The sequence below is a fragment of the Pocillopora damicornis genome, chromosome 12 (assembly GCF_964200805.1).
Source record: "Pocillopora damicornis chromosome 12, jaPocDami1.2, whole genome shotgun sequence".
Classification (NCBI taxonomy): Eukaryota; Metazoa; Cnidaria; class Anthozoa; order Scleractinia; family Pocilloporidae; genus Pocillopora; species Pocillopora damicornis.
In genome coordinates, this window is record NC_142681.1 from 1,548,647 (window position 1) to 1,571,877 (window position 23,231).

Here is a 23,231-nt window from a genome sequence, read left to right on the forward strand (position 1 = left end):
GGCAGTAGCCAGACATTTTGCTCGGATAAAAAACGCGCCATTTTGAAAAGACAGATTCATCAGGCTGATTCAAAAACAATCATAAAGGACATGTCTCGTCCTTCGAAGGCCCGGAAAAACGCGGAAACTACAAATAGAGATTCCAAACACACTGATGAGCCGTCTAACTGTATAATTTGTTTGGAAAAAGTTATCTGTCGCGGAAAATTAAGCGTTTGTAATCACTGGTTCTGTTTCCCATGCATATTGGAGTGGTCAGAGGTCTAGACATTTTGTCAAATTTATTCATCGTGATGCTCTGAAATGTCAGGAGAATGATATCTGACTTATTGGATTCATGGATAAATGCAAATCAATTATTTAAGCTTTCGCTAACGCCGAGCATGTTTTTATTTCTAGAACACAAATACCTGTCCGATATGCAAGGCCCGATTTCGATGCATAACAAAGGTAATACCACCAAACATGCAAAAATCATGATTCAATTAAAAATAAATGTTTGTTCTATCAAGATCGTACACAGTGGTGAAGTTATTCTGATTCAGGAGCAAACAACTTAAATTGTATCGGATCTTCTAGATCGTTTTAAGCTCGCGGCATGTAAATTTGCTAAAGAATTTTGTTTCTTGTGCTTACGAGGTAGTTATTGATGATTTAACACTGGTGACGAACGTGTCGAAGAAGCGATTTAAGATATGTAACAGATGTGGGCCGATGCAGGTGTTACCCACAGGGAATGATTGAAATGAAAGCATATAGTTAATTAGTGGGAATACCTTTAAGTCAGTTTTACTTCAAAAGCCATTAACATCTCGACTTTAGTATTTTACTTTGACGTGGAATTAAGATTGCCGTGATTATTGGTGGTCAAAGCCGTTGCCTGTTGTAAGTGCATGCTTTTAAACACTTTCCTTTTTGTTGCCAATTAAAATGGGATGGAAAATTAATCCCAAGCCAAAAAGCTTATGTATATTAAATGAGTTTTAAAGCAAGCAGATGCTAGAAGTGTCCTCTTGCTTCTGAATGTATTCATAATGAAAAAAAATTACTGGATTTTTCAAGTGCAAGGTTTTTTTTGAGGTTTAAGCTAACCTCCTTTTTGTTACCACAGCTATAGTTAGACATAATTCCTCAAGTGTGTTTGTAGTTAACTGTTAAAAATAAGATCTACTAGAAATTGCCTCACACCAAAGTGTTTCATTATGCATTTCAGGTTCATCTGAGCCCTTTCAGATCCCCACCAACAAAGGTCCGTGTAGGAGACAAGGATCAGAGAGTTTGGAATGATGATGATGAGTTAGTAGAGGAAGATGTATTTGGTGCATTTGATTTGGATGATTTTGATGATGATTATGAGCCTTCTTCTCACTACAGTAACCCTTGGACAAGACAATCCAGGCAACAGGTTTGAAAACTTGATACCTTGAAGAGAAACTGACACTTCACTCTGTCATTTGCTTGATTTGACAGATGTTTTCTCCTAATTGCCTGTAGATGACATTTTAAATTTTAAGTGATGGAATTGATTTAGTTTTCTTTATCTCACAATATCTGTTATGCCACAAAATTAAACAAATTTATTTTGAAACAGTGATTACTGTGAAATTTGGATTTCAAATTTTAAACTTCAACTTTTTTAGAGTTCCAATGTGAAATATTATTAAGGTAACAAAGTAGACTTTCTATTTATGAAACATTTGAATAGATTAATTAAATAACTCTTCATTTGTGACTCTAAGATGAATACCAATCTAGAGAGTTCAGGAGGAAGTCACATATGTGCTTCAAGCCAGCTGCATCTTAATGAGTATGACCTTGAAGATTCCTTTATAAATGATGACAACGATGATGATGAGCCCCTGTTTACAGCATATCACAGTACTGATTCTGAAGAAAGCAATGGCATAAGTCCATTTATAGAAAGAACCAGCCCATATCAGTTCCGAAACAGGCATGATCCAAGAACAAGATCTTCAAGAAATACAAGTAACATTAATAACAGGTATTAAATTAGAGTATATTTGTTTGAGACTTACAAAAAAGCTGCTACTCTTTAGGTAAAGAGTTCACAGCATTAAACTTTGTTAGACCTTGATAATTGTTGTTATACTTTTGAAATTACCTGTAAGATTGTTTTGAAATTTATGAAGGGGTTCCTTTTTACACTTTTTTTTTATTCAAAATGCATTTTTTTAATGAATAAAAAAATAGATATGGTATTTTATAGTTCCATGACAAGAAGCTGGTATGATTTTCCAGTGTTCTCCTTTTCAAGCAGTAACCGGTAACATTTACTGCCTTTAGTACCTCTTATAACCATTTAAAATTGCTTGGAATTCTTGAAAATTCGACTTGTAAAAGGATTGCTTTACCAGTTTGAAAATTTATTTTACTTGTCATGCTTAAAATAAGGGAGAACACTGTTCTCCACCTAACCATCCATACTGTTAGAAATTTATTTTTTTTATGTAATTTTGTTATTTTATCAGAACTAGTGTCATAGTATACCTAATTGTTCAAAATAATTCTTAAATCTTAAGTTTTCCCAAAATTGAAGATGCATGCTCATCCCAAGCAAGTCTTGGAAGTTTTATAGTTAGCAGTGATGATTCACCAGGTAAGTGCACAGCCAAAGTAAGTAGTATGAAATATGGTCTTCACTATAGTCTCCTCTAAAGATTCTTCAACTCTATTAGGGCTTCCCTTTTGTGATATCAAAGTTGTCTTTAGGATATGACAGATAAAGAAAAAAAAAACTGTATCCCCCTGAGGTTTAGAACCCTACCCATCATCAGGCGGTCTCCTAACCAAGCTTCAGAAAAAAATGGGCTAGTTAGGCCATATAGCGTTCATACATAGAAATAATCCTGCCTGCCACCAGGGTCAACAATATCTAAATTGAGTCCTGTCTGGAGATAGAGAGAGGAAGATGGTCTCATTCTTGATGAGCTCCTCACCCTCACTAGAAGAGGGGAAGTTTTTCATTTTTGATCCATTACATGTCACAAACAATGATTGCCAAGTTTAAATACATTAGAATCATCACATTTTCGTGTTTGTAAAAAAATATTTTCAGACTTTAAGATTTCAGTCTCAGAAGTTTTGCTAGGATCCTTTTTTCATGTCACTTCTTCATGTTTATAAGGGTTTCTTTACTGCAACTACATTTGTTTCTAGCCATCGATTACAACCATTATCTTAAAGCATTTTATATCATGTTTTATTTAGTGATTTGTTGGTACTATAAAAATTTTACTCTTTGGTTAGATGAGCTGAACAGTGACTGGGTACCATTTGGCAATATTGGAAACAATTCAAGGACTAAAGGCAAGTCAGACAAGGTGAAAGCAAAGGAATGCTGTTCCAAGAGAACAAGAGCCTTAAGGAAGTCCAGATCAAAAACCCCTAAGAAACACAAAGGCTGCAAGCAGAAAAGTAGCAATGGTAAAAGGAAAAGACAGGTTAGGACAGTACTGTTGCAATGTTTGTTTTCTCAAAATAGTGAACGTCCAAAGGCAAACTTAAGTCTTTAAATCCCAGAAGCTTTATAACCAAATTAACACAACTTCTCTCCAAACAAACACAGGTAATGAGAATAGACATACAGGCCAGTGATCTTGATAGTCAGTCATAAGCATCTATCTACTTGAAATATTACTACCTAAAGTGTGACTCTGCTGTAATTATCAATTGACTGACTTCTCATAATCTTACCTCGGGTAGTTAGACTAAATAGACACCTTTGCATGTAATATCTTTAGTGGCTAGTTTTGTTCTCAGTAACATTATCTTACATGAACTGACTTAATAATATGCAATACAGGTGGATGAGGAGGATTTATCGTTGTATTTTTTCTTTCAATTGTCCTTTTTTTCGCAAAAGTACTAACCCAAATGTTGAATTTGATACATTTTGTTGGGTGCTAAAAGGTGGTGTAACCATGATTTGAAAATGTGCCAATAACTTTAATTCCATTTTATTTTGTTCAACAGCAGTCTACAACTAGGAATGAAAGGACATCTTTAAGTCATGGAGAACCCGGCCAGTGTTCTATGGATGGCTGGATCAGCATGGCTTCGAAAAATGGAGAACTGCTTCCTTTGTCTTCATTGTCAACTAATCTAAGGACTCCTAAGTAAGGCAAAGATTGATTACAATATATCCTCACTCAAAATCTGTAAAAAATGGCTCTGTGAGAACTATTCTGAAGGATAAATTCTCAAGAAAAGGGCAATTTCAAACACGTTTTGTTGAGCTGATATGTATGTGTACATGAAAAGTCATGAGATATTTATTATTAACTAGTAATAACTATTTGCATATTCTGAAATTCATTTGAATTTTAATCATGCAGGAAAAGGACTTACAAAGGAAAGAAAGCCACCAAAAATGAAGATAACTCAAATTATGGTGAGGTGTATGACAGAAGCAGTGCTTCTGAGGATGAACTTTTGATTGATCGAATCAACAAAGGAAAAAAAATAAAGACTTCTGTGCATAGCTGGCAGGAAAGGAAACCTAAGATCAAACCTAAGATCAACAAGTTATACTCCAGATGGGCACAACAACAGGAATCTATCCCTTCTGCTTTAATGCCAGTATCCAGTGTGACACATGATGATAGAGGCAAAATCAACTCTGTCGATGAAGAAGATTATTCAGATGTTATATTTGTACACCCCACTCCTCAACCAAATGAAAAACGATCAATATTCACCAGAAGGAAACACAGGTCTCCTGGTACATCATTTGATAACATGGATGTTATTACTAATAATCCTCCACATTCACAAATTCAGACACAATATGGACATAAAATTACTGACTCTCAGAGTGATACATGTCGTACTCGTGGAAGAACAGAGGCTAAATCACGACAGAAGAGTCCTATCAAGGCTACTATCTCTCCTGCTATTAAGAAGAGGAAAAAACCAAGGAGGGTGCTATTGCTCAGCAGTGACAGTGATTGATTGAATGCAAGTTTTGTTTATACAGAAAAAATCTTCAAGTTAACAGCTCTCATTATGGGTGTCCTATTATTAAAGCAATAAAAAAAATTACTAATGAACATCATTGATCATACAATACATTTTCCAAAACTCATATTTTGAAGTACTTCTTTCCTTTATGTTAACAATTTGCTCATTAAAAGCTACTTCCGCCAATTTTATGTTTCTCTCTGGAAGAGATAAGTAAGTAAACTAAATTAAAGACTTTATGTTCAAAGGTTATTATCAAAAATTCTACTATTTTGATAATATGTAAGATATGTAACAAGATCACAACACAGTAATGCATCAAGGCTTTGAACTTGAACAAATCTGTGTATTATTGCTTTTCCTTTGAATTATTGCTTAGGATCAATGATATTTGAAGATGTGCTGCATTTCCTTGGTTAAAAAAGCAGCTACCATAATTAGGGAGGAAACCAACATAGAGTTTCAGATACAAGGATGTTTTGAAATGAAATGCTACCCAAATGTATTACAATATTACAGTATAACCATCTTCCAAAAGCAGTATTACTGAAACCAGTGTTTTTATTTTAAGGTTTTTGTGCAAGGTGGGGAGGGAGGGAAGGAGGAGAGAATGCTGCAGTAGTCCATTACAGGTTATCCTCTCATGAGGTTAACTGAGATTGGCCAGCACTCAGTTGTACTCCTTCATAGGGAGAGGTAGTGTTACAGTAAAGGATATTTTGAATCCTAAGTGACTAGCATCTAATTTCTCCTCACAATATCACCCCTGAATCAAACATTAAGGTCATGAGAATAAAGGAAATGAATACTAACTCAAGAAGCTCTGGACTGTTGACAAATTCTCCTCATAAGCACCACAGGAAATGTGTAGAGGACAGTTTGGAGAATACATATCAATTTAGGGGGTTAACTGAGGGAAAAAAAACATACTGTGCCTATGAACAAACCTGAACCTTACTAAGGAAACAAAACTCCATTGCTGGGACAAAGAAAAAGACAATTTTTAAGGTACTGTCAGTGATTGCACTTGGTCTGTTATTTCAGACAAAACCAAAGAATTTTTTTAATATGCAAACATTGACCAGTCTTTCCCTATAAATTTCTTTATTTGTGCAGCAAACATACTCTGCATTTAAGCATAAGAATATCAAATATACAGTCATTTAGCTTATGCAAATTTTTTAGTGCAGACCAACACTATCATTACAGCTCTTTACTGAAACCAGACATGGATATTATGTACATCATATTCACTAGCTTTAAAATTTTGGAACACTTTTATTTCAGTTCTACCCACTGATTAGATTTCACCGTCTGACTAGTCCTGGAATCAGTAAATGAACTGTAAGTTTTCTACCACTGAGAAGTATTGTAATAACTCATTTACAGTAATATTTATCATGAAATTATCTATGGTTAGTTTTGCTATGAATGAAATAGCTGCAAGTATAGCTCTGATAATGACAATTTTTGGAGCAAAGAAACAAGGTATAAGGATGCAAGTTGAGGTAAGTATCACTTTCAGACCATAGGTTTACAAAAAGAAAGAGACTTAAATTTCATGAGTTGACATAAAAAAGGAAGTGAAAAGGAAAATTGACACCTAAGAGGGTCTCTTGGTAGTTACAGAAGTAAAGAGAAAGGTGTATATCTGCTGCTTACCTTAAAAGCAACATTTCTTTTGTCTTGTTGCAAGATGTTAAAGAGATGTCAGTGGTGTTTCAAAGTAGGCATGTTTAGGAATACCATTTTCCATCAAAGAGTATGAGAGAGATATAGTCATGAGTGGTATTGGTATATAGAAGTGTAGTGGTTTTGATAATCTGGGGGAGCAGCCCAGTGAATACCCAGCCCCTCTAACTAATTTGGACTTCCAGATAATGTCCACCTTGAAGAACTTTACACAGATTTTACAAACTTGTGTTCAAAGACCTGTTTCCTTAGATAGAAGGTGAAGCTGGTTCATACTGCAACCAGAAGGGTTTTGAAAACTTAATAGAAAGTTTGAGTAATACCTCAAACTTACAGAAAAAAGCTATCCTTTACATATAGCAAAAACAAAATTTAAAAAATCACTATGAAATATGAGCTGAGTTATCACTATGGAGCACCGGCCACAAATGCAAAAATACAATAATTACAACAGCTTTAACTAAACTTGTATACCACTAAGTAGTTGGATTTGTATGACAGCAATCACGCTTCTGTTAAAATGTACATAACCTTAAAAAAAATAATAATAAAAAAAAAAAACCACTTATTTTTAATTACAATGTAGCATTATTCTGAAACTGGATTCAAGTTAATCAAATATTGTAATATTATAATATCTTCCTATTAGTAATTAAAGAAATCAACAGTTCATAATTTTTTGTTACAAGTGGCAAACAAATCAATATTATATTTAATTATTAGTATATGTAAAGTTGCCTTAAGATTCTTTCTTTATTGCAATGTGTGTGTTGTAGACCATTAACTTGAAAATTGGAAAGTGTTCTTTCACAGAATATAAAAAAAGGGCACTAAGTGGTAGGTGTCACTTAGTGTCAAGGTTCTTTTGTTCAGCAGAGAACTTTTGAGAGATTTTGCAAATGGCAGAATTTTTTTGTTGATTTTTTTGGCTACAATCTTATTCCAACGTGTACCCACAATTTTTATAAAGCCAGATTGATCTTGTGAAAACAAATTTCATATGTAACACAGTAACTATGATGACAAAGAATGGAGTTAAGCCTTCTCATGTCATTATATTCTATATCTGTCATTATGTTGCTCAAATTTAGGTCAATAAAAAATTAAGGGTTATTATTCATGTGGCTTCACCATCTTGTTACTACAAGGTGTGAATCTAGATTACTTGTTAGCATCAAAATGATGTGCTGTAAGCAAGCCCCAAGCAGGTGAGCTACATACTGCTTCATAACAATGAATATACAATAAGCAGTGAAAAAATGTATACCACCATGAACAGATACAATGTACATGCAAACATTAATATTTCATAACCTCTATCCTACACTTCCAAATGAATAATTTTACAAGAGAGTTACACACTTAATGCCTTATTATCAATTTCTTATCAAATCTGAGATATTTTTCAATTTGTTAAACGGCAGTAATCAGCTCACAAGACTGCTAGTAGATACATAACCCTTTAAAACCCTGCTAATGATAAAGAACTTGTACCAGAAAATATTGAAATAACTAATATCAAATTTTAGAGTCGACTCCAGAAGCAATAACATACTACAAACTCTTCAGAAGTCAACATTCTTGACTTTTCCGTACACACTGTTTTACTTTTTTCTTAAAAACTCCATTGTAATCTTCCCTCCAATCTTTCTGCAAAATAAAACAGGAACAGAGATAAAACTTCCAAGTGGATATCTGCAAAAAAAATAATGTATCCTTCTAAAAGTTTCAAACCTAGCTTTGCTTGCTTATTATGGAAACCTCAAGGTTTGCTGCCTTATATATGAAATCAAGGGCCTGGCATGTCCTCAACAATACACTCCAGTCACCATCTTTCTTCATACAGTCTGAGTGTATGGTACTGGCCAAAAGCTGTTAACCTTTAACTCCCAGATCAAATTTGTAATTCTCCTAACTGTCAACAATACAATTCTTATAATATTGGTTCAAAGAATTATCCCCAAATTGATATTTTTCTTTATTCTCATCACTTCTCTAGTTGATATTGTAATAATATCATAGGGAGAAATTCTCTCTTGGTCACTCATGGGAGTAAAGGGTTAATGGTCTAACACTATCTTAAAGAAGGTATGAGAAGGATGAATACAAACAAGACAAAACAAGACACAGTCTTACTCACATAAATCAATAAAATTAAATTATTATAATTAGTTTATCTCATAGTATTGTTGATGGATTTAACCACAATTTTACTAGTATCAAGATAGTTATGTTACTTTGCAACTCTGTAGCCGAGCTAACGTTATAAGCTGGCAATCATTTATCCAACCAGCCATGTTTGATTAGGAGTGAGAGTGGACAGTAGGGGTAGGGGGCAGGGAATGGGTGAAAAGACACCTGCCCAAAGATGCTTTTAAAAACCAAAACTCCCCCTGATTAGTTGTGCATCACGGCATTTCTTATGTACATAGAAAACCTAACAATGGATAACTCGCTAGAATGGGTTCCCTTCAACATAGTAAGCAGTCAAATGACTAGTGATGCACCGTGGAAGTAAGATGAGGTATTTTTTATTGAGAATTTGTCTTATTTTTTTCATTCTTAAGAGTGGTCCTAAATATTCCCATACAAACTCTTATAATTTCACCATGATCATTATTTTGCAACATGATCATCTCACAGCTAGAGCTTAGGCAGCCTGTGGCTGAGGCAAACTAGGACAACTACACTTGAAGGTTTCCCTGTCATAATTTCTTTCATACAAAACCAACACGTGAAGTATAAGGCTAGTCCCAAAGCCAGTGTAGAAATTGCTTCTTTTTGTTCCGATTTTAATGCAGGAGACATATTTTTATATTCCAAAAGACACTTTAGAGCTTCCTCAAGAGTGCAATTAATTGAAAATAACAAATTCACCATTTACAGAGTTTGCCATCTTTCACATTTTCCTGTAGGAGCACAATGTCCAAATGACACATTTGGCTTGTGATTGACAGCTGGAGCTTAAAGCACCAATCAGGAACTCTGGTCGTGGGCCAACAGAGTTTTGCAAAATAACAATAACCTAAGGAAGGTGTAATCTTCACTCCCCCAACCCCACCGCTCTCCTTATTTTTGACCATCAACTGCCTCCTTAGTACAAATTTCTTTCCCTACCCTGCCTTCTGCTGCCATTAAAATCAAAGATGGGAACCATAATTTCGCACTTGCTGGCCAAAATTACGCCTGCTCTACAGGCTAGCAACTCTGATAACTATAATTGCCTATTAATTATCCTGTTTCACAAAAAAACATATATCTAAACAAAAGTTGCAGAAAAACTGCAATTCATTGAACAGATGAAGGAGTTATACTTACTGCAGCATCCACATTAGCTGGGGATTCATCATTGGGTTCTGATATCATGGAGATAACACTTATCAAGATTGTTTCAACAGTATGGATTGGAAGCCAGCGCTCTGATGCCTTCTCATAGCCATATTTGTCTTCACCAGGTTCATGAAGAATAGAAATGCAAACTTCGCCATCCTTGTGAACTACAAAGAGACAAAAACTACAAGTCACTGCGTTTCAATTCGCATTCTATTATTCACTCATAGCTAACCAATAAGATTGTTCCTTATTGAAGTTAGTAACTAATTTTGTTAGCTACTCTCTACTGATTAAACATAGGGAATTATTAGGAAGTATAAAACTTAAAGTTAAGGAGAAATGATGTTAGAAAACTTGTGATCAACGTAGGAATCTATCTCCTGATGTTCTTGAATTATCATGACATTAAAAAATACTACATCAAAGGGAAAACTTACAAGGTGAAAAACATTGTTTCATTGCTTAATCAAGTTAATTCTTCCAAAGGTGAGGCACTCCGTTGATAGAATTTACATCAAAACGCTTCATCTGTCACTTACTTACCTTTTAAAAATTATTTTCAATATGACGATGACAAGAATGGCTTTAACAAACACTATTACGACACAAAACAAAGAGCAAAACAACGTGTCCTGGGAAGTCATACATGTTCTTCAATTCGTACCTACATAAGTACCTACCATTTGGGTGCCAGAATTCTGATATAAATCTCATTTTTGGTGGTTTTTGCGGATATTCCCTAGGAAAATACAAGTGTGCCTTGAACAGACCTCCCTCACTATAACAAATAGTAAACAAAACGACAAATTTTAGTGTTACGCATCATATTAGGGGGATGATGAATACGTATAAGTGCGTGTTGGCTAACAAAGTGTATGTATCGCAAATCACGAGTGCAAAATTATAAAAATAAGACTTACTAGAAAGTATCAGGAGGTCCTACCACCATTATTTCCCATTTGAACAAATTATCATCATCTATAAGGCCAGCAGAAAAGCCCTCCGGAGGGTTCTTGTCGAGCTCTTCAGAAAGAAAACGACGCCATGAGTATGCATTGGATTGGTAGAAACATCGAACTGAAATACCGGGGTTTTGGGAGCAAGGACTAAAATAGATCGTATACCTGAAAGCTGTTTTTTGAGGAGAAGGGCACCTTGTTCAACTGAGTTCATCTAGATGGCCACAACGAGAATTAAACGGCAGGGCAATTGGATCTCTCAAAATTTTTCGAACTTCTCACGCACACTCGGTGAAAATTTTCGCTCATTTTACCTCGTTTTCACGCTTTTCGCAACCGGAAGTAGCTCGCTTTTCCTGTGCTCCTGAAAAATGATAAATATTTCCATGCAGTCAGCGAATTGATCAAAAAGGGTTCAGCAAACAGACAAAAAAGAAAAGAATGAAACACTGTTAGAAACTAAGAGAATAAGAGATTTTTACTAAGAAACAAAAACTTTTAAAAGCTGGAAATAAGCAACCTCAGGCAACTTTGTGTGTTAATCATATATGACGTACTCACAAGCTCACCTTTGCACTGCTTGCCAGAAACCCCAAGGGCACGTAAAGGGAGAGATTTTCTGCCTGTTTTATGCTTTAATACCAAACCTTATGTGTAATCTCGAGGTCATACGCTCCAATTTCACTGAAAGGCGGTTCTTCTCGATGAAATTTGATAAATACGCAGATGAGCAAACAGTCTCCAAACTTGCAAAAACTCAAAATTCTTCATCACCAGAAACTTAATTGTGGTTTATCGGAAATAGCTCTTGTAGCAAATGGGTCCGTTGTAACAGCTAGTCCAGAAGAAGAGATACCTAAAAAAGACACAAAACCTACAAGCTCTGCAACACTGATACAAAAAGCCGAAGAATTTTGCCGAAAAACCCGTGTAGTTGCCAACAAGTGCAAGGTTTTTGTTGGTAACGTTAGCTACAGAGTGAAGTCCAGAGAACTGAAGGAATTTTTCACCTCTTTTGGAAAAGTTATATATGCCCAAATCATCACGGATCGTATGAAAAAACGTTCTCGGGGGTGAGTAATTTCATCCCAACAAATGTTGATGTAAAAAAAATATATATATACATATATGCAATCAAGCACGAGAATGTGTAGGTGTCCTTCAAATTTCCTATTTACCCTTCTGACCTCTAAGGATTTGCACAGAAGAATGGATTTGTTTGTTTTTTATTTGTTTGTTTTACTATTATTTTATTATCATACATTGATTTGTTGGCTGATAAGACAATTTGATGTTCATTAAAATGTAATTCTGTGTTTGATTAATCTTGTTACAACAATGACTAAAGTATGCAGTATGTATTTGTTACAATTTCTATAATGATGTTCTGACATGTACAAATTGTTGGGGCATCATAGTCTGGATATATGTGGACCAACATAAAATTCCCATGATCAGCCAATTAAAAAATGCTTCTTTTTATCATTGTGAAAATTGCTGCTCACCACCAAGAATCATTGCTTTACTTCATTTTCATCTGCAGGTTGAATGAAATTTAGTTATTTAGTAACAGTCGTGATCAGATTTCTCAACCAGTGAGAAGAACCCTCTAAAATTTGCCTTGCCCCTAACAAAGCTTCTCTTCTACAATTGCTAAAATTGTAACTATTTCTGGAATGATCATTGCTTTACATGTCATGAGTAATTTAGGTTTAAAGTGGAAGAACTATTATTTCAAGGACTAAATTTTAAACTGTAAATAAATATTTCCTAAGGGTTTTTTCTTTTTGATGTTAATTGGTTTATGCGTGTATTTTCTTATTGTTTATTTGTTTGTTTGTTTAGGTTTGGATTTGTGACCTTTAGTAATGAATGGGAAGCACAGAAAGCCAAAGATTCTTCAGATGATGAGAGAACTTTAGAAGGAAGGTATTATGATTATGATTTGGATGTAACATGAGATGTGGCTTAGGGATGAGCTCTTTTTTTCTCAGTTTTATGGACCAAGAAAAAGTCAACATCTATCAATAACACAGATAAAAGAATGAAGCTCATTTCAAAGCAATTAGTACAATCAAAATTGGCTGATTAAGGAGTTATTATGGCCAGAAGAGTGCTTGTGAATTTATTTTAGTTGTATAGGTAAACAATTTGCTCAAATGCTCCAATTGAAAAGTCTTCGCAGTGTATATAGTCATAAATCAGAAATCATTCTGTCTCCTATCTTTTTGAATGATGGTCTGCATGCTTTTTTTTTTTTGTTTTTTTTTGTATGGCTTCAGAGTCATGAAAGTTTGCACTCCAGAAAGAAGGAAGAAAGGTAGGTGTACAATTATTTGTTTTAGGGACTGTTTTGTGCTGATAGGTTTAATAATAATATAGTAATAATATAATTAATATTATTAATGGATGATGTTGTGTATTATTGAATATAATATACCATATTCATTTGATAAGCACCCATCTTGAGTAAGTACCCACCCTTCCTACTTCTCCACTTCTCCCCTTCTCCCTCCTCCCACTCCCAAAAAAAAAACAATAAAACTGAAATGACAAGAGAAGTATTGATTAGTATTTCTTTACTGGCAACAATCTCTAAGTTCCTTGTCTATGTTACATCTTCATGTTTTGTTATTTTGTTATTGCTTTGTTGCAAAATAGAGTTACTCCCTTGAAAGTGGGGAAAATTCAGCAAGCATTCACCCTCAAATTCAACAATTATGGGTGTGTTATGAAATAAATATGGTACTTAAGGTCACACTTGAATTATTTTAATAGAAAGTGCCTATAAAAGTATTCAGTGGTTGCATTTGTTCAAAGTATAGGGCTTGTAATTTACCCTTTAACTCCCAAAAGTGACCAAGACATAATTTCTCCTTACAATATCAACACAATATCAGTCAGGTAAGTGATGAGAATTAAAAAAAGAGAAAAAATATAATTATGTGTTGATTTAATACAAAATTTTTCAAATTAACATTACAAATATTATATAACAGACAGTTAGGAGAATTTGTAATGAGATCATGGGAGGGATAGGGTTAATAGACTAGACTGATCCTTTCTAGAAAGAAGTTGTAATTATACTTCTTTACTTACTATAGTTGTAAGAAAATAATTTATATATAATCTAGTTGAGAATGTGAAATGGATTATGCTGAAATGCCTCACAATAAGAATCTTATGTTTTTTTTTAATTTTTCTTTTCCATTTTCTCATGACAGGTTCTAAAAATTTCATTCAGGAAAGCACTATTGAGGTGAGGATGTATATTCATTTTAATGGCCAGTTAGCATCTTCAATAAGAGATAAATTCTTCATGTGAGATTGATGCACAAAAACTGCAGTTGTTGCTTACCTTGGTTTCTGCTGCATGAGGTACCAGCAACCAGCTGATTAATTACATTTGTCGAAACATAACAGTCCTATATATAAATATGGCATGTGGAATATAATAAAAACTATTAATCCTAGGATTTCACATTTGGAATGCTTATTTTTGGAGAGGAAGGGAAACTCAAAGGCAAAAAAAATGTTATTTTCAATCAATGTTAGCTTCACGTTCAATGATGAAAGGAAATTGAAGGTTGTCTTGAGGAGAATGTGCACCAATTCTGGATTTAGTTTTCCATTTGGATTTCTCTCTTCTTGTGTATTGTGGTTTTGAACCATTGACAGATCAGGTTCTATGCATAAGTAGTAATTGACACTTGATTTGTGATTGTGTTGCCAGGAGGCACTTGAATCTTATCGTGAGAATGGAAATGGCAGGAAGGAAGCTGGTGACGAGGCAATGGAATCTTGTGATTGCACTATCAGTGGATCCAATGAACTCAGGTCTTTGTATGTAACAAATCGTGGCCTAACTTTTGATAATAACTATTAAGTTTTCACTCCCAAGATCTCATTAGTTTAGTCACTCTCCTTACTGACTGGTTTATTACTTTCATAATGCTAGTTTGGAGAATTTGGTATTAGATCAACTTATAATCCTCTTAGTGGTATTTTTCCTCATTCTCATCACTTGTCTCCTTGATTTTGTATTGATGTTGTAACAAAAAATTCTGTCTTGGTCACTCTTGGGAGTTAAAGGTTTATGATTTTCAGGTAACAACTCCTGTTCAGTATAGAATTAGTTCTTGAATAATAGCAGTAATATTGTATGATATGATTAAGGAATCTGTAAAATAAAAGTTTAATGAATCCTCCAAAACCAGCATCCTCAGTTGAAAATTCTCTAAATAAATATTTAAAAAATGGAAATAACAGAATGATACGAAATACAGTTAACATTGAACTGCAATGAGGTTTACATGGTTAACTACATCAGTTTAAAGAAGTAATTTTTTTCATCCGCAGGCCAGAAATTTTTAAACTGAATGAGTACACCATGCTCCACATCTTCTTGTATTTAAGTCCTAAGGATAGGATCAGGATTGAAAGAGGTACCTTCAGTACATCAAATTATTTCCTTGCCAATAATCAGGCTGGAGGACATATATATGTTCAGTTTTGCTTTCCAATCCAAATAACATGAGATTCATAGTACTTGTAGCAGTTGAATTTTTCATAGCTCTTCACTCAGCCAGTAGGAACAAAGGTTGTTCTCTTGATCATGGCCATGGGCTTCTTCCCTCTTCTCATGACATGTTATCATTGAATTCTTTATTTCTCTCTGGTCATGCCTTGTAGGTTTTGTAGAAGGGTATAGAATGTTGTATCTGTGAGGGGTGGTCTTGCCCTACTCATGGTCCCAAATCACACAAAGATCCAGTCTAAATCACTCTCTGACTCAGTCTCATTTTTAATGTGCTGAAATAACATAGGACACCCTGTCATTAGCTAAATATGTCAGTATTCCTGAGAATTCTATGATGTTACAAGGAAATGGATAGCCATGGGGAATTGGATTGGAAATGTCTAAGACCTAGTGGACTTGGTGGACCAAAAAAGTTGCCATGCAATAAAATGAAACTCTGTAGGCTATGATCAAGATTGCTAATTGATTCTGAGGTAGTTTCTATATTCATTAATATTGTCTTATTTCAGTATGCAGAAGATGGAGACTACTGGCCATTAAGTCATGGCATCGCATAACCCATCTTGACTTCCAAGGAGTGTTCACATCATTTAAAGGCATGGGAGGTACAACTATTAAGCTCTGTCTCTCATTTCCTTGTTGTTTTTGGTGTACTTTTTTATAATTTTAAAGCTTCCAACTCTTCAGTCCTTTGCTTAATATTGATTACTGCTGTGTTCTGCTTTTCAGGCCTTGCTGATGAAGTTCTGTGGTCCATTTTAAGACGAGGATGCCAGAATCTGACTTCTCTTGACTTGTCCCAATCACCTCACTTCTTGACAGAATTTGCAGTCCTTTGTATTGGTAGGTCCCCCTATATTTTTCTCCCACAGAATTCCTTTTTACTCAAAGATGGCAATAGTAACTGTGGCATGCAGTTTATTGTATGTGCTAAGCCTTGGTACAATAACCTCACCAAGGTTTTATCCCAGACCTTTTGATGTAGGATTCAGCATCCTTACCACAGGCCATCACATCTCCTCCATAGTTTGCTACACCAATCACAGAACAAAATAAAACACAAAGCCATGCTTTTTAAACTCAGTTGTAAGCAATCTTCAAATGTTGCTGTGAGAATTATTTGAAAAGGTAGCCAAAAAATGACACAACTGTTGCTTTAGTCAGTGAGAATGCTGGTGGATTAAGATGTTTCTTTATTTATCCAGCAATTTATCTATTTATTTGTTTATTTTATTAAACAGGCAAACAATGCAAGTTGTTGACAGAGCTTGATTTAAGTGGAGTTAAAGTTAGTACATCATCATTAAAGAACTTGTCCCAAAGCTGTAAACAATTAGAGGTACATGTTTACTCATTCTCCATAATTTATTCTTTTATATATTTGAATTTGTAATTTTCTGGATATATCCTTTTGGTGGATAACTGTCTTGTTGAGTAACAATGATTATTACTTTTTCATATACTTTGCCTATCCTGCTTTCATGTTAGTACAATTCATTCAGTTTTTCAATCAATCAATCAACCAGTCAGCTTTTCTTTTAAATTTACTTACCCAACACCAGACAGTTTTAATGGACTGAATATTAAATTACATGACTGAGTTTCTTTCACTGAAGGATAATTTTTACCTCAACAGAAAATTACTCTTCATAGATGTCACAGAGTTGGCGAAAAAGCGTAAGTTTCCTAAAACATGTTATGTACATTATATGGCAAGAACATTCTCCTTGGATCAGCAAAGGAGTTTGACTGAATGAATTAGGGATCATAAATTTGTAGTCTTGGTTTTATCAGCATTAATTTTGTTTGCCTTTTTATTTTCAAGATAAATGTTTTGTCCTGATTTTTAGCTTGCATATATAACAGGTCCTTGTATTTAGGGGTATGTTTTTGGTTCCAATTTATTTTTGGATTTAATCTTTTTGAACTAGTTTAAATTTTTTCAAATGTCTCTGTCAGGAAGCTGTTCATGGGGTTACTTTGCTCCATTTTCCTGTGTGCTGGGTGTGGGGATGTAGTGGTCCAGTGGTGAGTGATTTGAACTCCAGAAAAAGAGGCACTGGTTGAAGTTTTGGCTGCATTGTGTTTTCAGACAAGATGCTTACACTCAATCTGCAGGCTTCAAAATGTAGCGTTGTTGTGTAAGGACACCGTGAGTTGTACTGTGAACATGCTTAGCACATTCTGCTCATTTTTCAGACTCTGGTGGCTCTTCAAGAATTGTCAAAAACTGCGTCATGTCAATTTGGAGGGAAACAAAAGTGTGAGGGGACAGGTAATGTGTTTACTTAGTAATTAGTTGCAGTAAAAGAGGGCAAGGTGATCCTTAGATTATCAAAATAACTTAAGATTATTCTTTCTTTCCTAGTGTTTCTTTATGCTACCACCAGCTTGTGAAAATTTGTACCTGAAAGATTGCACTCAGGTAAAGTTTTGAGGGAATGCTTGTTTAGAATTCATGAAGCCTTTGCATAATGTCAAACAACATGATAAGTTTACTTCTCAAATTGTTGAGTTTCTTTGTTGCTATCACTGTTGCTTTATGTACATCATAGTACTCTCATTTGTTTGATTAGGTATGATTTGTATGGCAATATGGCTATGCCAGAGCATACATTCTATATAGGACTGAAGTTGTGTGTTTTGTTTTGTAGTTGACAGACAAAGGAATGATATACATTGGAGATAAATGTAAAAACTTGAGAATCATCAATGTATCAGGCTGTATCACTTTGACTGATGAGGGCATCCTTCAGTTGACACAGGTTATTTCTCCTTTACTTGATTATAGTTAAAAGAGAAATTTTTGTTTCCAATACGCTGTGTGTCTTTGCTTTGACATATCAGGTCTTTAATAGCCTGCCAGCAAGCTCTAACTTTGGCACTGTAGTGTACATGACAATCCAAGTCCTATGAAGAGACAAGCTAACCAGTGGTGTTTGGCTTTCTCTCTTACAGCCACTCATTTAGCAGTACCAACTTGAGCCTATTTGCTGGCTAACTTCACAAAGAGCTAGATATTACTTGTTGCCAATAAGTTCTTTTGTGTTGCTTTATTTGACTAAGTACTGCATCATGTGATTTTTGTTTCAGCACTGTTGTATGATAGAGTCATTAGTTTTCTCACAAGCAGGACACAATGGTAAGTGAGAAAGAGTCATTTCTGTCTGGGCTGTTCTTTGTTATTTGTGCTGTGGTCAGAAAGAGAGGTGATATCTTGATTACACATTATCAGCAAGGTGGACCTTGGATGGAGGTTCTGCTGCAATATGATTTGAAGGTTAAATAAGTAAATTGTCCAGAAGTTGAGTTTTTTGTAGCTGTTTTAGTTTTTTGTTTTGTTTTGCTTTGTTTTGTTTTTGTTTTTGTTTTTGTTTTTGTTTTTGTTTTTGTTTTTGTTTTTTTTAACAGTGACTGTCAATTATCTATTTCTGTCAAAGGGACTCTGACCCCTCATGGCCATGTTGCTTAAAAAATTTTGAACCCAAGTTGATTTCCGCAACCACTTCAATAGGGTTGAACTGATGTGCTTGAATTATATTTTTGTTTTAAACAGTGACTAGTCAAGGACTACAGAATATTGCTAATTTGTCATTGCTGGTAAGTTTGGAATATGATTACCAGTGACCTACAACTTCTCCCACATCTTATGAAATACACAAGCAAACAATTGTGGCCACTGATGATTTTTTTTAAACTCAACTTAATTTTAAACTTCAATGCTGAAAAAATCTAATACTGATATTGACCATCAGAGCATTTGTTTTACTATTTCAGGTAATCCAATGCAAAAATTTTATTATTACTGCTCACATTTTGCTGCACTATGTACAAGCTATCGCCAATAGCTAGTGCCAAGTTTTATTCAGATGTATACCCTAAAACCATCATTTTGTCTAATTCTTTTAGAAAGAGTTGGATCTATCAAAGAATGCTGTGGTCAACGATGAGTTGCTGTTTAGCATTGGAAGAAGTTGCATTCATTTGAAGTAAGTGTATTTGTTTTCTTCAATGTTAAAAGTATGCATAAATGTATGGTAACTGTTAGTATATGTAATTGCCCAGTAGCAATGAGCTGTAGTACTCTGATTGGGTGTTCATACCCTATTTCGGCACAAACAAAGCGCGTTTCTAGCGAATGTCGCCGGAACAAGCATACTCATCACAACAGCCAATCACAACAAAGGTGATATTACAAGGAGCCAATGAGAGCTCGAAGTAAAAACAAGTCAACCTTCTGGAAAACGCGTGTGACCAAACGGGACTAAGTTTTGCATGTGATTGGTCGAATGGATGGCACGAGTTAACTAGCCAATTAAAGAGCTTGTTAAAGCAAAACCAACGCAATCCCATATTAAAATCAGCACTTGTTAAAATCTAGTTTCTTCAGTTCTCCTCTAGTTACCCGTATCAAATAGTTAAGAATATTTAAAAGTCGGTTACCTAGCAACCGTTATGATTCTTTTTATAGGTTTCTCAACTTGGACTCCTGTGAAGGAGAAATAACGGATGCAGGATTACAGTGCTTGATCTCTTGTTATCAGTTATTTTCTCTTGTCATCAGCTACTTAACAAGGGTAAGGTCCCTGTGACACAAGCTGTCTAATTTGGAAGAGAAAAAGTTTACCATTGATGGATATTATAAGCCTTTGCCTCAACTTTAGAGGAAGAACCAGTTTTCCTTGTTGTGTTGAGTGATATGTGATTCAGGTTGATTCCGACTTTTGTTTCACTCAAAGTTATGATATGCGACAATTCAAACCTGCGCTAAGTTTTTATGAAGTTTCGCCTTGTGGTCTGTGTATCCTCGCACACTAAGTATTTGTACAATTTCCTTCTTGCCTGAAACTGTTAAACAAACTTCAGCAGTACAACTTTAAATTTTAACTGATTCGTTAATTTTCCTTACCAGATTACAGACGAGAGTGTAATACACTTGTCCTCTAACGGAACCTTGGAGAGGCTGGTGGCTAGGGCGTGCCCAGGACTCACGGACAAATGTAAAGAATGAAGGCCTTGAGATCGAGTTTTCCCAAAAGAAAAAGTTTAGGCTATATTTAGAAAACCAGAATAAACGATTCCACAAGGCTTGAAAACGAAAGTCTGACTAACTGATGGCGCCTCGAGCACCACCTACAGTGTGGCCACATAAAACTGTTTGGAGTTGGGTTTTGTCTTTTTTGAGGCTTCTGTATATCAAAGATCATCTGAAGCTTTCACTGCGAAACGTTTCCAAATTAACCTCCATGTATTTTGTCCACTTACCAACATTTAACATGCGTCGTTGTATTCTGTAAGTTTGGTTTCTATTTGATGATCTTATTGATACAGTAACTTGATTGATACGAAGTCTCTTAGGGCCCCAGGTGACCAATTACAAGTATTTAATAACAAAACGCTGTTATTGGCCAGTTGTGAATGCACGTCCATAAGATAGTGTAGAACCAACAAGAATCAAAAACTTTGTAGTTGGGGTAAAGCTATTAGTTTAGTGTAAATGTTTTTCAGTCCATATGACTCGTTTTCCTCTGTTTTTGTTTTTGTTGTTGTTTTACAGCTATCGAGAGTCTGTTACAAAGTTGTGGCCAATTGACTATTCTGGACGTTAGTGGCTGTAGTGGAATCACCAACGCCTCTCTTGAGCTGCTGAGTCTGCATTGCATATCAGAGGACCGACCCGTCATCAACTGCACCGTTGGAGGTAAGGACTTGGAAATGAGATTAGGCAATAGCACTGTGGCGTTTTTTTTCAGTTCATAAGAATTATACGTGGCTGTGAGTAATTGTTTTTGTCTTCTGGTGTGTTGGTTTATTTTGGCTCTTGAATTAAAAAGGCAAAGGGAACCTTATTTCTTTGAGCTAGAATCGAACCTGAATATTTCACGTACACTTAAGTGGAACTCTCAAGCTGCAATTATGATGTCTCCCAAGGAAACAGCACAAATGTTATTTTTTTCTCTTTCGACCTACTCTCTGCAGTGGCACATTCCGAAGCCGGGAGATAGATACTGAACCAGATTAATTTCAGTTCTCAAAGGAAATTGGTTCCCTTCGCTTCGATGTCCCTTCACACTGAAGACTCACTAAATTTTGTTAATTAAAACCTTTAGGTACAGCCATAGACGAAGAAGCAATTACTCGATTTCGGGAGACATCTTATCGATGCTTTGTGTTTTGCATCGACTATTCCGTTAATCCAAGGATTGATGCTGTTCCGTCCCATGGTTCAGGTATGACCAGCTTTCAGCGCAAGCTTATTTTCTGCGAGCGAACAATCAGTATTATATCATCAAGAGGTTAGCCGCTATCGTCGGCTTGTAATTTTTTTGGATTAGTGGAAGGTTAGAGAGACCAAGACGATTTTACCAAGGTGAGGACTATAAACTAAAGAGGAAGGGGGGGGGGGGGTGAGAGGTGGGAAAGAGACCCGCTTTCTTTGCTCAGCGATTAGTTAATGTCTCTCTGCTTTGTTCCAAGGAGCTTTCTTCCGCGAAGAAGACGATGACGAGTTTGATGAATTTGATGATGAGTTCGATGATGAGGATGAAGAAGAACATGAACATTTTCATAGCATTGTTGACGATGAAGAGACTTGGATGGCCGAGGACTCGTTATGGTGGCGACCAGGCGATGCCGAAGATTTCCTGGAGGCCGATTATCCTTCGTTACTGGCGGAACAACTGTACAGATCGTAGCATATGGAAATAAAACTGAAGCATTATTATCGAGTGAAAAGGTCTACGAGGTCTTCACTGTTATCTGCCTATTAAATACCTCTTTGGGAGAGGATGATTTCCCAAAATGTCTGGGCGCGTGCGCTGAAAACTGGGTCGAGTACACGTTGTCGTGGCTCATCTTCCTAGGTGAAGCATACGAAACGACGAACTAGTGTCTCTCTAAGGCTCAACTGTCAACCTCGTCACACAACCAAAACGCTGTGCTGTGAGAACTTATCGCGGGTTTGGACGTACCCAGTGTGGACTATTGAGTGATGTTATTGCGTGACTCATTTCAGACGACCAAGGGCCTTAGTCACGCACTGCACAATGAATGATATGTATGCAGCGAAAAGGACGTTGGTGACCATTACAAGCGATCAAGCATTTGGCGAACGAGTGATTTTGAGACAGCGTTTCTGTATCTGCATGACGCCCATGAACAGGTGTCTTACAGAAAAGAGATGTTTGCGAAACAATATACTTAAAGGATCGACGTCGAAATATTCGGAATAAAATCATTGAAATTGACCGAAAGGGCAAGGAGAACAAACGCTTTTAGGGCTAGACAAAAAATGAATCGTTCCAAAGTTTTTCATCAGCCATTTGTGTCATTTTTCATTTTTCTGAGGCTTCATCTTTAACCCCTAAACCCCTAATAGTGATTTGTAACTATTTTCACCTATCAGGCACACCCCTAAAACAAACATTGAGGTCATGAGAATCAAGGAAATGATCACCAACCAAAGAAGCTCTTGATTGTTAAACAAATTCACTTTGTCAGTACCATAGAAAATGTATAGAGAGTAGTATGGAGAAAGTGTATACTGATGCTAGGGTGTAAAGGACTAATCGTCCTTGAAGGATGGCTAAGGATGAAGAAAATTGGCAGGGGACGCGGACGACTAACTTGGAGAGTTTAGGCTCAGTTGTTCAAAGTTTTTAAGCGCTGACTTAGCCATTAAAATGGACGTTTTTCCTCGCGCAGTCGTGTGAAGTGTATTATGAGCT

At 35.6% G+C, this 23,231-nt stretch overlaps 3 protein-coding genes across 5 annotated transcripts; 2 read left to right on the forward strand and 1 right to left on the reverse strand.

Moving 5' to 3' along the window:
- The first annotated feature begins 17 nt into the window (after nucleotides 1-17).
- LOC113676692 (uncharacterized) lies at nucleotides 18-5,796 on the forward strand. 2 transcript variants are annotated; one of them, XM_089190580.1, is made up of 9 exons: nucleotides 18-261; nucleotides 400-450; nucleotides 1,214-1,296; nucleotides 1,375-1,405; nucleotides 1,740-2,002; nucleotides 2,541-2,617; nucleotides 3,268-3,461; nucleotides 3,994-4,136; nucleotides 4,356-5,796. In XM_089190580.1, exons 1-9 carry the CDS (start codon nucleotides 91-93, stop codon nucleotides 4,969-4,971), a joined length of 1,629 nt encoding a protein of 542 aa, XP_089046706.1. In that variant the 5' UTR covers nucleotides 18-90; the 3' UTR covers nucleotides 4,972-5,796. The 2 variants fall into 2 exon arrangements, with proteins under 2 accessions (XP_089046706.1, XP_027049182.2); XM_027193381.2 differs by having other exon boundaries at nucleotides 19-261; nucleotides 1,214-1,405.
- Nucleotides 5,797-6,067: 271 nt separating this feature from the next.
- Nucleotides 6,068-11,296, reverse strand: LOC113676694 (ubiquitin-conjugating enzyme E2 G1). The gene is made up of 5 exons (XM_027193382.2): nucleotides 11,130-11,296; nucleotides 10,926-11,028; nucleotides 10,686-10,783; nucleotides 9,991-10,169; nucleotides 6,068-8,322 (listed from the first exon to the last, which is right to left on the reverse strand). The coding sequence occupies exons 1-5, from the start codon at nucleotides 11,176-11,178 to the stop codon at nucleotides 8,245-8,247; spliced, it is 507 nt and encodes a 168-aa protein (XP_027049183.2). The 5' UTR covers nucleotides 11,179-11,296; the 3' UTR covers nucleotides 6,068-8,244.
- Nucleotides 11,297-11,537: 241 nt separating this feature from the next.
- On the forward strand, nucleotides 11,538-23,207 carry LOC113676691 (putative RNA-binding protein EEED8.10). Of its 2 annotated transcripts, none has more exons than XM_027193380.2 (21): nucleotides 11,538-12,037; nucleotides 12,810-12,893; nucleotides 13,247-13,284; nucleotides 14,189-14,223; nucleotides 14,698-14,807; nucleotides 15,324-15,409; nucleotides 16,014-16,109; nucleotides 16,234-16,347; nucleotides 16,746-16,843; nucleotides 17,141-17,181; nucleotides 17,704-17,779; nucleotides 17,873-17,929; nucleotides 18,159-18,269; nucleotides 18,598-18,646; nucleotides 19,061-19,104; nucleotides 19,414-19,493; nucleotides 19,976-20,081; nucleotides 20,417-20,504; nucleotides 21,062-21,205; nucleotides 21,615-21,734; nucleotides 21,982-23,207. In XM_027193380.2, the coding sequence occupies exons 1-21, from the start codon at nucleotides 11,691-11,693 to the stop codon at nucleotides 22,197-22,199; spliced, it is 2,142 nt and encodes a 713-aa protein (XP_027049181.2). In that variant the 5' UTR covers nucleotides 11,538-11,690; the 3' UTR covers nucleotides 22,200-23,207. The 2 variants fall into 2 exon arrangements, with proteins under 2 accessions (XP_027049181.2, XP_089046705.1); XM_089190579.1 differs by having other exon boundaries at nucleotides 14,698-14,801.
- Nucleotides 23,208-23,231: the final 24 nt, after the last annotated feature.